Source organism: Rattus norvegicus, chromosome 13 (genome assembly GCF_021556685.1).
Source record: "Rattus norvegicus strain SHRSP/BbbUtx chromosome 13, alternate assembly SHRSP_T2T, whole genome shotgun sequence".
Taxonomy (NCBI): Eukaryota; Metazoa; Chordata; class Mammalia; order Rodentia; family Muridae; genus Rattus; species Rattus norvegicus.
Window position 1 is genome coordinate 22,464,334 of NC_141546.1, and position 12,946 is coordinate 22,477,279.

The 12,946-nt window shown below is 48.3% G+C and overlaps 1 protein-coding gene across 15 annotated transcripts in view; it reads left to right on the top strand.

Moving 5' to 3' along the window:
* Zcchc2 (zinc finger CCHC-type containing 2) overlaps window positions 1-5,481 on the top strand; it is a 74,109-nt gene extending 68,628 nt beyond the window's left edge. For all 15 annotated transcript variants that reach the window (XR_015635186.1, XR_015635165.1, XR_015635166.1 and 12 more), the window contains one exon: window positions 4,707-5,481. Coding sequence is in view for 3 of the 15 variants with exons in the window: in XM_087580560.1 (XP_087436686.1) it covers window positions 4,707-4,711 (5 nt within the window). In the remaining 12 variants the exon portion in view is untranslated. The remainder of the gene's footprint in view (window positions 1-4,706) is intronic.
* Window positions 5,482-12,946: the final 7,465 nt, after the last annotated feature.

The following is a 12,946-nucleotide window of genomic DNA, read 5'->3' on the forward strand; positions in this document are numbered from 1 at the left end:
ACAGTATGTGATTACCTGATCAACCAAGTGTCCTAAATCAGATATTTGTATCTTGCCCCTTGTAGTAACTCCTTCAGTTCTCAGTGACCCAGATGGGAAACTTGATAAATCTCATGAATGAGCTGCTTGACAAACTCCTTATGTAGGATGGTGCAGCCTTCAGGGGGCAGCAGCCTTCAGGGGTCAGCAGCCTTCAGGGGGCAGCACCATCCATCTCTTCTGTAAACTCCTGGGCATTTTGCTTGATCTCATTTGTCTTCAGCAGTGTACTCAGGGGTGTCTGATTCCATTCTGGATCAAACTGCTCCCATCCTTGAAGTGGATATGTTCCACATCTGGCCAGGGGATGTCAGTGAAGTCTGGCTTGATGTTCTGGGTGTGCCCAAACTACAGAGCAATCAGTCATGCTGCACATCTGAGGAAGGGTCAGGTAGCAGAGTGGCTGGGTGTAGGGCAGATGATGGGTTGTATCTTATTCAAGGGGGATTCAACAGTAGAGCCTGAAAATGCACCAGTCTGGGTTTGGACAGCCACATGCTGTGTGAGTTCTTGAAGGTTCCCTCAACAGCATGGGGGTGGTGATAACAAGTTCCTGCCCCATGTTTATTTTGTCAGCATCCTTGACTAGCAGGGCAGTGGCAGCTATGATCCTAAGGCAGGCTCGTCATCCTTGGGCCACTGGGTCCAGCTTCTTAGATAAATAAGCCACAGGTCTTTCCAAGGTCCCAAAGTTTGGATGAGCACCCCCTTTGCTATCCCCTTTGTCTCATCCACATACAGGTGGTGCAGAGGTATTTGGCCAATGTCCACTCTACCACTGGGCATGGCTGCTTGGGGAAGCAGAACACAGGGACTCTGACTGTGTTTATCTCACACTGCCACAGGGGCAGGTGCTGGGCTTTAGGGAAGCACTGAGGCACCAATCTGGGGATGAGAAAGCACAGTCTGAGATGTGGGAAAGCCGGAGCTCTCTGGGGGTTCCTGTGCCTGAGTTGAGGCCAGGGACATGGCTTTGGGACATCCAGGTGCTGCTGGGAGTTGCAAAAGAGCAAAGAACAGGGTTAGGGCCTCTGGGCTGGGAACAGCATCTAGCCTGGGGCCAGGGTGGGGGCAGAAGGGGAGCCCCAGCTTGTCTCGGTCAGGGATGACTGTCCTCAGCTTGGCAGCAGTTGGCTCGATGGCTGCTGTGGTTGGGAGCACAGAGAGGCCTTCTCTGGGAGATTAGGCTGTGGCTCTGTAGGCGAAGGACTTCTTCATGGCTCCCCATGGTGGATCTCAGTGAAAAGACACAGTCCACGGTTCTAAACACTTTATTATTGTGTCAGAAAGTGGGTGCATAAAACCATACCCCACTCCTCAGGGTGGGCCTAAGATTAAATACCTGTTGCAGGGAGGAGTGTCTGGGAGGGCAGACTTACCGGTTCAGCCCTCTAGGCCTCGAGGTACCTTGTTAGCATGGAGAACTCTGTTTTGGGACTACATGACTGTGGTCACATCTCTTTTATGTGAGAAGCATGGTACGTGTTCCAAGTCAGGAGTCCAGCAGGGAGCTGGGAGTCACCTAAGCTTCAGGTGTGTGCCCACCAAGTTTTCAGGTCTTGACCTGCTCTACCTTAACAAACTTCCTGGCACAGTTTTTCATCTCACAGGCGAAAAGGTTTGTGACTGTCTGGGTGGACCAGGGCCAGCATCTCCAATAAGGCTCTTCTTAGAGTCTTAAAAGCAATGTCTGTCTCAGGGGTCCATTCTAGTTTGTCTTCTTGGTCCCCTGTGGCTTCATATAACAGATTGGCTAACTCAGTGAATCCTGGCACCCAAAGTCTACAGAACCTGTCAGATCCCAGAAAGATTCATACTTGCCTTCGGGTTGATGGGACTACGATGCTAACGTTGGTGTGCTTCCAGGCATCCAACAGCATGTGCTGGCCCCCTTTAAGTAACTACCCCGGATAGGTGACCTCAAGTTGACAAAACTGGGTTTTCTTAGCAGACACTCAGTAGGCAAATTGACTCAGCTCCTGTAGCAGGTCTTGTGGGCCTCCTGGTATGTCTCTAAGTCAGGATGTCATCTCCATACTGGAGCTCTGTTATTTGGGAATGAGCTTGCTGGTACTCACCCAAATCTTTGTGCAGTGCCTCGAAAGTAGTGGGAGAGTTCTTGAATCCTTGAGGCAGGCAGATTCAACTCTGTTGTCAGTTGAAACCTCTCTATAAGTCTTGACATTCATAGGCAAATAGAGGCTGGCTATTGGGTGTCAGGACAGGTTGAAGAAGACAGCCTTCAGGTGGAGAACAGCATATGTTGTGTGCTTGAGAGGGAGGCTGCTCAGCAAGGTATACGGCTTTGGAACTGTGGAAGGGATGTCTTCCTCCCTCTTTTTACGTCACTTAAATCCTATGTGGGTGCATAGTCATTGGAATGGGGCTTCTTGGTGGGAAGGAGGGAAGTGTTCCATGCTGATGGGCAAGAATCCGAATCCCTGCCTTCCAGAGCCGGTTAATGTGAGGGTGATCCCTGTTCTTACGCCCCTGGGCATTGGATACTTATTGCCTGATTCAGGCTGGGTGGCTCCAGCTTTTAATTGAACTAGAACTGGGTCCTGATGTCAGGTGAGTCCCATTGGACTCTTTCTGCCCAGACCTTTGGGACTTCTGCTAGGAACCTCTGGAATAATGAGCTTGGAGACGGGGCTGAGGGAACAGTTTTCATTTCTCCTCTAGGGCCAAGGTCTCTTCTAGGGCCAATGAATGGTATCATTCTTATCTAGCACTTCCACTTCCTCTAGGCCAAAATGGATTTGGGCTCCCATTTTGCTAAGGAGGTCTCTTCCCAGCAGAGTGTATGAAAATCCAGGAATGACCATCACTGAGTGAGTGACCCATCACATTCCCAAGTCTACTTTTCTTTGCGTAGTCAACGGATAGCGCTTGGTGCCTGTTGCCCCTTGTACCCATGACTCCATGTCCACCAGAAAGTGTATGGGCTTCCCCTCCACCTTAAGGGTTACCCAGGGCTCATGGAGGGGGGTTGAGCACCGACACCCTCAGTCATCTAGTTCTAATTCCAGAACCTTTGGGCCCTCTCTTTGATATTTTTTAGGGCACTCATTTTTCCAATGTTTTTTCCCTTGCAATAGGCACATTCGTCCCTTTCTAATGGAGGGTGATTTTTCCTTCAGCGTGAGTGGTCTTACCCTTGCCCCTTCCATGAACTAGGTTTTTCAGCTCTCTCTTATCAGGACATCTCTGGCTCATGGCAGCGAGTAGCGCTTTCACCAGTCCTCTGGTCTGTTGGTCCTCTGGAGTCCCCTGGTCATTGAAAATCTTCTCAGCTATGGCTACTAACTCAGTCAGTTGCTTACTGACAAAACCATCCAGGCACTGAAGCTTCTGACAGATGTCAGGGACAGCTTGGCCAACAAAAGCCAAACTCATAGTGACTGGTGCTCTCTGGCTTCTGGGTCAAAAGGAGTTATGTCCTAAAGGCTCCAAAAAGTATTTCTAGATATTCCCTGGGGCTCTCATTCTTTCCCTGCATTACCTAGCTCACCTTAGATAAATTCAGCAGTGCTAAAATCCTAGTCGGGTCAAGTTAAAGGAAAGGCTATCAGCCTGGACTTGAGTAGTCAGCCCATTTGCTTCCGGAACCATTTCTGGGGGACTCCCACAGTTCTCGTTCTCTCTCTCTCTCTCTCTCTCTCTCTCTCTCTCTCTCTCTCTCTCTCTCTCTTTCTCTCTCTCTCCCCCTTTGTTGTAAAAAGGACTTGGAGCAATTGCTGACAGTCATCCCAGTGGGCAAGTGAGTCAGCATGATTGAATCTAGAAGACCCGAGAGCTGATGGTCTTTCTGAAAATGGCGGGTTCTGCAATTTCCAATTGTAATGATCATTACTGGGGATGGCACACATGTCATGAACTGTCTACTGGGGGTCCCATACTCTGGAGGGGTAAGGCCATTGTAGAGACAGCCCTCTGGGCAATGTGGTCCGAGTGTGAGATGGACTCCAAGTGGAGTTAGGGGCTGCTCCTCCCTCTGACTGTGAAGCTTGGGCAGGGGCAATGGTGACAGAATCTGTAACATAGGGAAGGGGGCAGAGATCGTCCTCCGGAGAAGAAGGGGGAGCAAGGCAGGGAGACTAGGCCAACCCTCCTTTAGAGAAGATGGGTGAGGAGCAGGGAGGCCAGTAACAAAAAAAGGTTTTATCTAAACAGGGGCTTCTCAGCCAGGGATTGCCATGTGGTGATATAGGGCACTCAGTCTGGGCGGCCCCAAGCCTCATAAATTACAGCCTTTACCCAGTAAATGGTAGGGAGATAAAACATTTCTTCCTGGCCATCCTACTTCATAGGTGAGCCATTCAATCCTGCAAGAGATAGTTAGTTTGCTAGGACAAACAACTAGACCAGAGTCTTCTGCAACATGGCAAAAGTCCTTAAAATGGTGCAGAACCAAGCCCAATAAGGTGCTCTGTGCCTGTCCCATCCTAGGAATCAAAGAAAAATGTGTGTGAGAGGACAAAAAGCACAAAAATACACACAGGCAGACACAGAAGGACACTCCTGGGACTGTCCCACACAGTCCTCTTCCCTGTGCACAGGAGGCCCACAGAAATCAGATGAGCAAAAAGCAAGCTTTCCTGCTTCCAGTAGGGGATCAGAAGTGTACTTCATTATATACTCATCCTGTCTGCTTTTTCTCTCTCCAGATTAAACAGAAACACAGATATGTACAAGAAAGAAGACAACTGGGCATCCTGAATTACCAATGGGAGATTAAAAACAAACAAATAAAACCCACTCCACTATATGGATTAGGGGTCTCCAGCAAATCCTGGACAAGCCCCCAAATGTAAGGGTCCATTGGTTGTCAAAGGATAACACTCCAGTCTCAAACAGCAAAAAGCATTTTATTCTGCAGAAGTCCAGAATGCTGGGGTCCCTCACTCCAAAATGGAGAGACACCAAAGTGAGCTCTCAGGCTCGATTTAAAGCACACTGGAATTCTGGGGTGGATGAGCTTTATCTTACTCCATCCCTAAACATTCTGAAACCATTATCAAGGTAGGAAGGCTGGAAACTGTTGCTGAGGAATTCTGGGGTAGATAAGTTTTATCTTATTCTATCTCTAGACATTCTAGAGCCATTATCCAGGTGTGAAGGCTGGAGCCTGGGTTGTTGGGTTTTTTTTTGTTTTTTTGTTTTTTTCCTACTAGTAATTGGCTTGCCTGGGTTTGCCTGGAATTAGGCCTAGTCTCCTTAGCTGCCAATTTGAAGTCTGTCATGAAATCAGCCTGTGACATCCCTCTCACCTTTTGTTTCTTATCTGTGAAATACTCTGAAGAGTATTGATGTTAAGTCTATCTGTGAAATACTCTGAAAAGTATTGGTGTTAAATCTATCTGTGAAATACTCTGAAGAGTATTGGCGTTAACTCTTCTTTGAAGGTCTGGTCGAATTCTGCAATAAAATCATCTGACCCTTTTTTTTGGTTGGGGAACTTAATGACTACTTCTATTTTACTAGGGGTTACAGGTCTATTAAATTTGTGATCTTGATTTAACTTTGGTAAGTGCTACTGTCTTAGGGTTTTACTGATGTGACGAGACACCATGACCAAGGCAAATCTTATAAAGGACAACATTTAATTGGGGCTGGCTTATAGGGTCAGAGGTTCAGTCTATTATCTTCAAGGTGGGAATATAATAGCATCTAGGTAGACACGGTCAGACAGAGCTGAGAGTTCTACATCTTCATCTGAAGGCTGTTAGCCAAATACTCACTTCCAGGCAGCTAGGACTAGGGTATTGAAGACCACACCCACAGTAACACACCTACTCCAACAAGGTCACATCTCCTAATAGTGCCATTCTCTGACCCAAGCATATACAAACCATCACAGGTACCTATTGAGAAAAATTACCCATTCCTTTTAGATTTTCCAATTTTGTGGAGTACAGGTTTTAAAGATATGTCCTCATGAGTCTTTCATTTGCCTCAGTGTCTGTTGTTATGTCTCCCTTTTTGTTTATTGTATTAATTTGGATATTTTCGATTTGTCTTTTGGTTAGTTTGGGTAAGTGTTTGTCTAGCTCATTGTTTTTCTCAAAAACCCATCTCTAAGTCTAGCTGGATTGCAAAGTTAAGTTTATGATTATGACTAAAACCTAATAAGAAAAAAACCTCACCTACGTTTCATTGATTCTGAGGGGTCCACAGAAGGCATGGATGAGGGGGAGGAGATGCTGCAGAAGATCCAGATCCATGGGCAGCCTACCTGGTATTCTGGCAGGCATGGCCTCCAGTAGAGCAGGGGGTGTCCTCCTGAGTTGGGGGCTGGGACCTAGCCATAAGACAGGAAGGGAAGGTGGGTGAAGGGTTGTAGTCTCTGAGATCCACAAGAGGCATGAACAGAGCAGAGGGGAAGCTGCAGCTGGTGTTCTGTTGTAGCACTAAGGATGATCCTGAGTCTTGGGACTGTGGTAACAGAGAGAGTGGAGCTTCTATTTAAACCCAGCCAAAAGCTAAACAGTTGTGGGCCAGGCAGCCCCGCTGGTCATTCGTTCTCCATCTTCTGGGCTAGCCTGCCCTACAAGGTAGCTTAATAAGTTGTCAGAACTCTGCAGAATCTCTTAATCTCTTTCTGGGTTGTGGGGTGGGGGCAGGGTGCAAATTCCTCCTCTGGCTGGTGGCAGGCATCAGCCTTTCCCTTCCCGCAGCATGGTGGACTGGGCAAAATTCGAGTTCCTTGGGTTCCAATGTTTCAGTTAAGGGACCAGGGTACAGTTGCCTCTAGAATAATCTCGCTCTTGCCAGTAGCAATGGCACGTCCCTCTGTGATCTGTCTGCCTCAGGCCCCCTGCATCTGTTTGCTGCAAGCCCTTGAAAGTCTGCAAGTCTTCCCTGGGAATGGGTTTCTCCTTAGCACATTCTAGCTGTGTGAACTTTCCCCCTGGATATTATATCCAAAGCTTCTTGTTAAGTCTTCCTCAGTCAAAAATTTGAGAAGGGTGAGGTCAACCTCATAATTTCTCTAACAATAATTTTTGAAGAAATTTAGTAAGTTTCTTATATGTTTGCTTCTGGTCAGGAATCCTAGAAATATGGCTCAGCAGTTCAGAGCGCTTGCTGTTCTAGAAGAATAGAGTTTGATTCCCAGAGCCTACATTAGGTAGCTCAGAATCTTTGGTAACTCAAGGTCTTCTGGCCTCCACAGGTACCCAGACACACTCTCAAACACATAAATATGAAGTAAAAAACTTTTCTACACGTACATTCTACACTTTTTCTCTTGAATATCATCTGCTCTCACTGTAATAAAATACCTTGAGCTATAGGGAACTGCTGCTGGAGTGTGGTTGCTTATTTTTCTATTCTCTGCCTCTCTGTCTCTCTGTCTATCTCTGTCTGTCTCTGTCTCTCTGTCTCTCTGTCTCTGTCTCTGTCTCTCTCTCGATTTTTGTTTGTTGGTTGATTTTCTTTGGTTTTAGAGACAGGGTTTCCCTATGTAGCCCTGGCTGTCCTAGAACTCACTCTACAGACCAGGCTGGTCTTGAACGCAGAGATCCACCTGCCTCTGCCTTCTATGTGCTGAAATTAAAGGTGTGCACCACCAATGCCCATCCAGGTTGTTTATTTTTAAAGATCCTGTATACCACACTGGCCTCAAACTCCCTATGTGGCTGAGTATGGCCTTGAAATCCTGATCCTCCTAATTGGTGCTATGGTTACAGGCCCATGCTACCACACCAAGTAGTTGTGATGCTGAGGAGCCAATCTAGGGTTTCAAGTATGCCAAGCAAGAACTCTGCCAGCCAAACCAGTCCAGAAAGCCTTCTTTTCATCTGATATTGCTGCTAAGGCTTAACATCAGTGCCCACTTAAGATGCCTTCCTGAACTACTGAGCCCTTGCCAATCAACATTATCTCTATACACAACTTTCCTTTTTGTATTCAGAGATAGGGTGGCATCAGGTACTTGCATGGGGTAGGTAAGTGTCCCTGCCACTGACAAGCCTGGGCCCAATCAAAATGCATTCCAACCTCCTTTCTTAGCATTCTAAATACAGAAGCAGGAGACTTCCTCAAGCTTGCTAAAGCCACAGCTCTGATTTCTCTTTGGCCTTTCCTTTCTATTTCTGCTTACAAATGTGTCCATCCCCCTGGCTTGCTCTTGTAATAGCTGATCAAATATTGCTATGACAGCCAAAATACATTGTTTTGGTTTTCTTTCTTCTGTCCTTTTCACCATCTTGACTCGACAGTTCCACAGGCCTTCGGTCTATCCTACGGTAATCACAGAAAACAATGCTACCAAGGTTTTGCTACCTCATAAAAGGGTTGTATCTTTTAGGCCTTTGATGTCAACAGCAACTCCCACTGTGAACTGCCTAAGGGCCACAGACTCCAGTAGGTGACAATAGAAGCCCAGTTCATGCACAGCAGTGAATTCCCACTCAGGGGGGGTGAAGAACAAGCACCAAGCTCATTTGAAGTCAGGATATGGCCTGACTGTGTACTGGCGGGTCCCTCCTAAGGGCTCCTCAAAGTGCATATTGCTTTCTGCACATAAATAGCTCACTTTACCTGCTAATTAGCTGGGCCTTTTAGCCCTATCTAGGAAGCTCCCACGGGCTCTCTTCTGTAGACATCTAACATAAGTCTAAACCTGGTCCGAGATGGATCTGGTATTTCTGCCCTGCCCCAACTCGTGTAGAATGGCCCTCACAGGGATGCCTTAGCTCTTTTCTACTCTCTACAGGAACCAACATCCCCAGATACAAGTGCTTGCTTAGGCCTGTTAACAGAAGAAAGGAAGTACTATTCGACTCCATCTTGCTTTCCTCTTGTTCTTTCTCATTCTCAAGGTCTATGGCCTTCTCTGTAGATTCTGGAGCACCTCGCCATTAAGAATAGCTATCAGTTTGCACCTTGGCTCTGTGTCAAAACACCAGACTGCACAACTTGAGCTCCTGGGAAACTTGGATCTCTTCATGTTACCCCTAATACCTAACCTTCCCAACGACTCAAAAATGGGAGACCCGAGGCCCCAAAGGTCTCTTTCCAGACTGGCATCTGATGTAAATGCTATGTCCTTTCCGTTCAGCACTGTGGTACTGGGCTTGCCGTGTAGTGGGGCTGCCCGCAGGGATGACGAGCAGTTCTAGGAGGTTTCAGGGATCTCTGGGAAGTCTTGAGGCGAGCTTCCCTGAGGGTAGCAGAGTATTGACTGTGCTCCAGCAGAGGGGCCCTGTCTCTGCTCACAGGGGCCTGGCATTATCTTTTAATTTAAACACTGGACTGAGGTCCAGTCTTCGTGCCAAGCTTTGTTCTTTTCCTGAGAAGTAAACACATGCCCTTTCTTCCTTTCTCTTCTGCCCCTCTCTTTCAACTCTGAAACTTAGAAAGTCTCTGTATAGAAGCCACCATAGAAGCTTTCCTAATTTTCCTTAGTAACAAGACTAAGGAGTAACCAATCAATCCTTGTGTGTCCTGACCTAATACGCTAAGAATCTACGACTCTTCTGTTATAACCACAACAGAAGGCCAGATCCCTTGCTCCCACATAAAGTATCATAATTTTCTACACCAATTTATCCAGAATTACTTACTCTAGTTACACCCCTTCCAAGTCAGCATCCCAGGCTGGTCTCACTAACAATGTAGTCAAGGATGACTGTGACCCTCTTGTCCCTCTTGCCAGGTGCTGAGGTTATAATACTGCAGGCCACATTTCCAGTTGTGCAGTATTTAATTAGCTTCACTGAGCCGGTCACACATGTGGTCAACTGAGCTGCATCCTCGACTCACAGTAGGTATATTAATCTACTCCAAAAAGGAATGTGCATCTTAAGGATGCGATAGGAGCAGCACCCTTTCAGGTCACACTGAGGGCTCTGCACACTGTCAGGTCGTGCCGAAGTCCGCAGCCTGCTTGGACTCTGCCCAGCCAAGAGCCTTGCTGCATCCCGACCAGCATACCACGGCCTCCCTGTGCTCCTTCCACAATGCTCAGCTTTATTCCTTTTTTTGTACAAAAAAAAAAAAAAGATTTCGTCTGTAATAACCCTATTTCCAAACACGGCCATATTTGAGGTCCTGGCTTATGGGACTGTGAAAGGTAGCTTGGTCCCCGTTGAGCTTAGGGCTAGAAGCCCCATGACCCTGAAGGGACAGTAGGAACTTTGTGTGCTCCTGGGCACCAGGCCTCTATACTACCCACAGCCACCTATAGATTTGTGGCCATCAGTCAAGTAAGGGCAACACCCCAAGCCCCCTCCACATGTAGAGGACGTGACCTGTGGTCAGTAGGCTCAAGACAGAGATCTCCATGCTAATTAGGTTCCTAGAAGCCACCCTGCAAAAGGTATTTAATCTTGGGCTCACCCTCACAAGTGGGGTGTGCTTTTATGAGTCTACTTTCTGCCATGACAATAAATGATTTGGAAGCACAGACCGTCTCTTTTCATCGGGATCCGCTGTGGGGAGCCATGGAAAAGGCCTTTGCCTATAGAGCCTACAAGAGTCTAGTCTCCTGTAGAAGGCCTCTCTGCCCTCCCAGCCACGACCACCACCAAGTCCAAGCCCAAGCCCACCACCACAGTCAAGCCAAGAACTCCCACCACCATGAGGTGAGCCAGGACCTCCTTCCCCATCCCCCAGCTCTGGGATAGATCCAGCCCACAGGCCTCCACTCCGTTCTCAGCTCTTCTGCAGCTTCCATTGCCACCTGGATGCCCAAGAACCTGGGAACCTGATGGTCCCAGCCTTGTGACAGGTCTAGGGACCTCCAAGCCAGCTCCAGTTGTCAGATTGCCCAACCCCAGAGCAGTGTCCCAGGACTTAGTTACAGCATAGTCAGTTACGGAGTCCTGCCTCCCCAAGTGGCTGTGTCCTGTGGTGGGGCGGACACAGAACCAATAACCCTACCCTGGGGTTATCACGTGTACATAGATACTTGTAAGGATATAATTTAAATCCTAACAATTCTAACTCAGCTTCTGGAATCTGCTCCCTTTCTGGGGTGCCTGAACAAATTACTCAGGGCTGCCAGAACAAATTGCTACAGACTCAGTGGCTTGAAACATGAGAGTAAAGTCCCCTAGTTTTGGAGGCTGGAGGTCCTGAAGGGTCACCTAGAGCAAAGTTCTTTTGAAATCAGCAGGGGACTTTTCCTATATTTTAGATAAGTCTTACAGATTTTTATGGATCACAGTTTCAACCTGGGGTTGATATTACAATTCAACACATCCCAGCGACCACCTTGTCTGCTGCTGTCTGGAGCTGGTCGCTTCTGTTCCAGCCAACTGTTCTAATCAGCTGTCAGGAGGATGTTTCATGGATGAGGTGCTGAAGCTGAACGTGGAGACAGCTTGCCCGCTCAGCAAAGCTCAGGGAAGCTCACAAAGACGAGGACCTGAGACACTGTGGGCCTGTCCCCTAGCACTGAGACACTGTGGGCCTGTCCCCTAGCACTGAGACACTGTGGGCCTGTCCCCTAGCACTGAGACACTGTGGGCCTGTCCCCTAGTACTGAGACACTGTGGGCCTGTCCCCTAGCACTGAGACACTGTGGGCCTGTCCCCTAGTACTGAGACACTGTGGGCCTGTCCCCTAGCACTGAGACACTGTGGGCCTGTCCCCTAGCACTGAGACACTGTGGGCCTGTCCCCTAGTACTGAGACACTGTGGGCCTGTCCCCTAGTACTGAGACACTGTGGGCCTGTCCCCTAGCACTGAGACACTGTGGGCCTGTCCCCTAGCACTGAGACACTGTGGGCCTGTCCCCTAGTACTGAGACACTGTGGGCCTGTCCCCTAGCACTGAGACACTGTGGGCCTGTCCCCTAGCACTGAGACACTGTGGGCCTGTCCCCTAGTACTGAGACACTGTGGGCCTGTCCCCTAGCACTGAGACACTGTGGGCCTGTCCCCTAGTACTGAGACACTGTGGGCCTGTCCCCTAGCACTGAGACACTGTGGGCATGTCCCCGAGCAAGCACATGGTTTTAACTATGCTCCCCTGAGGTGAGAACACAAGACCAGGAAACTTTGTTCAAAAGTCCCTTTACTTCTTGCCCAGACACAGTAGAAAGTAAGGCCATTGCATACCACTTGCTCAAAATCTTTTATAAAATCTTTCTCCCAACATGGTAGGATCCCTTCTAGATATTTCTCTCCATTCTGTAATCAGACACTAAGCAAGCAGTTATGTGACCACCATCTGTACAGATTCTCTACAATTGTGAGACAAGAACCCAATCTCTGCCTGAGCAGGAAAGACTCCTCCTCCATTAGCCATGGGCATTGGAATGACGGCAGGGAGAGTGCCATTCCTGTCATTAGCTTGTCACCAACTAGTTCCAAATTCTGCCCTAGGCTCCCGTATGCCCCACCTCCATTACTGCGCTGCCTGCCTGTAGGCATCGGTAGAGTTTGAAAGTCCTCATGTGACCTCATATGAGTTCTCTGTTCAATGTGACTTCTGGAGCTTCCACCTTCTGGCAAGTTGTGGCACGCCATCTTGCGCCCAGTCCACAGGGAGAACAAACTGGCTTTCCAGATCTGCTCAGGTTCGTCATTAACTGAAGGGCCTGCAGCCCTGCAACTTCTGATTAGTGAGACAGAGCCTTTTGTTAGCCTGTAGACATCAATGATGATGTACCCTGGACAGGATCTCTGGGGACCGCCCATCAATTCCCAGCTTCCTGTCTCCTGGATGAATGCTTTTGCTTCCCTGTGCATCTGGCCTAACATACTCTTTCAGAATATCAGCTCTTATGGTTAACTGGGCCCCAAAGATCCAGGTCCCAGGTCATAACTGCCAGCCCTGTGGGTAGGGCAGCCTCGAGAGCCTGCCAGCTGTGCACTCTTCCACCTTGATCTCATACTGCTGCTGTTGCTTGACTGTGGGCGTGGGCTGGGAGGTTTCATCATAGCCATTGTGAGTG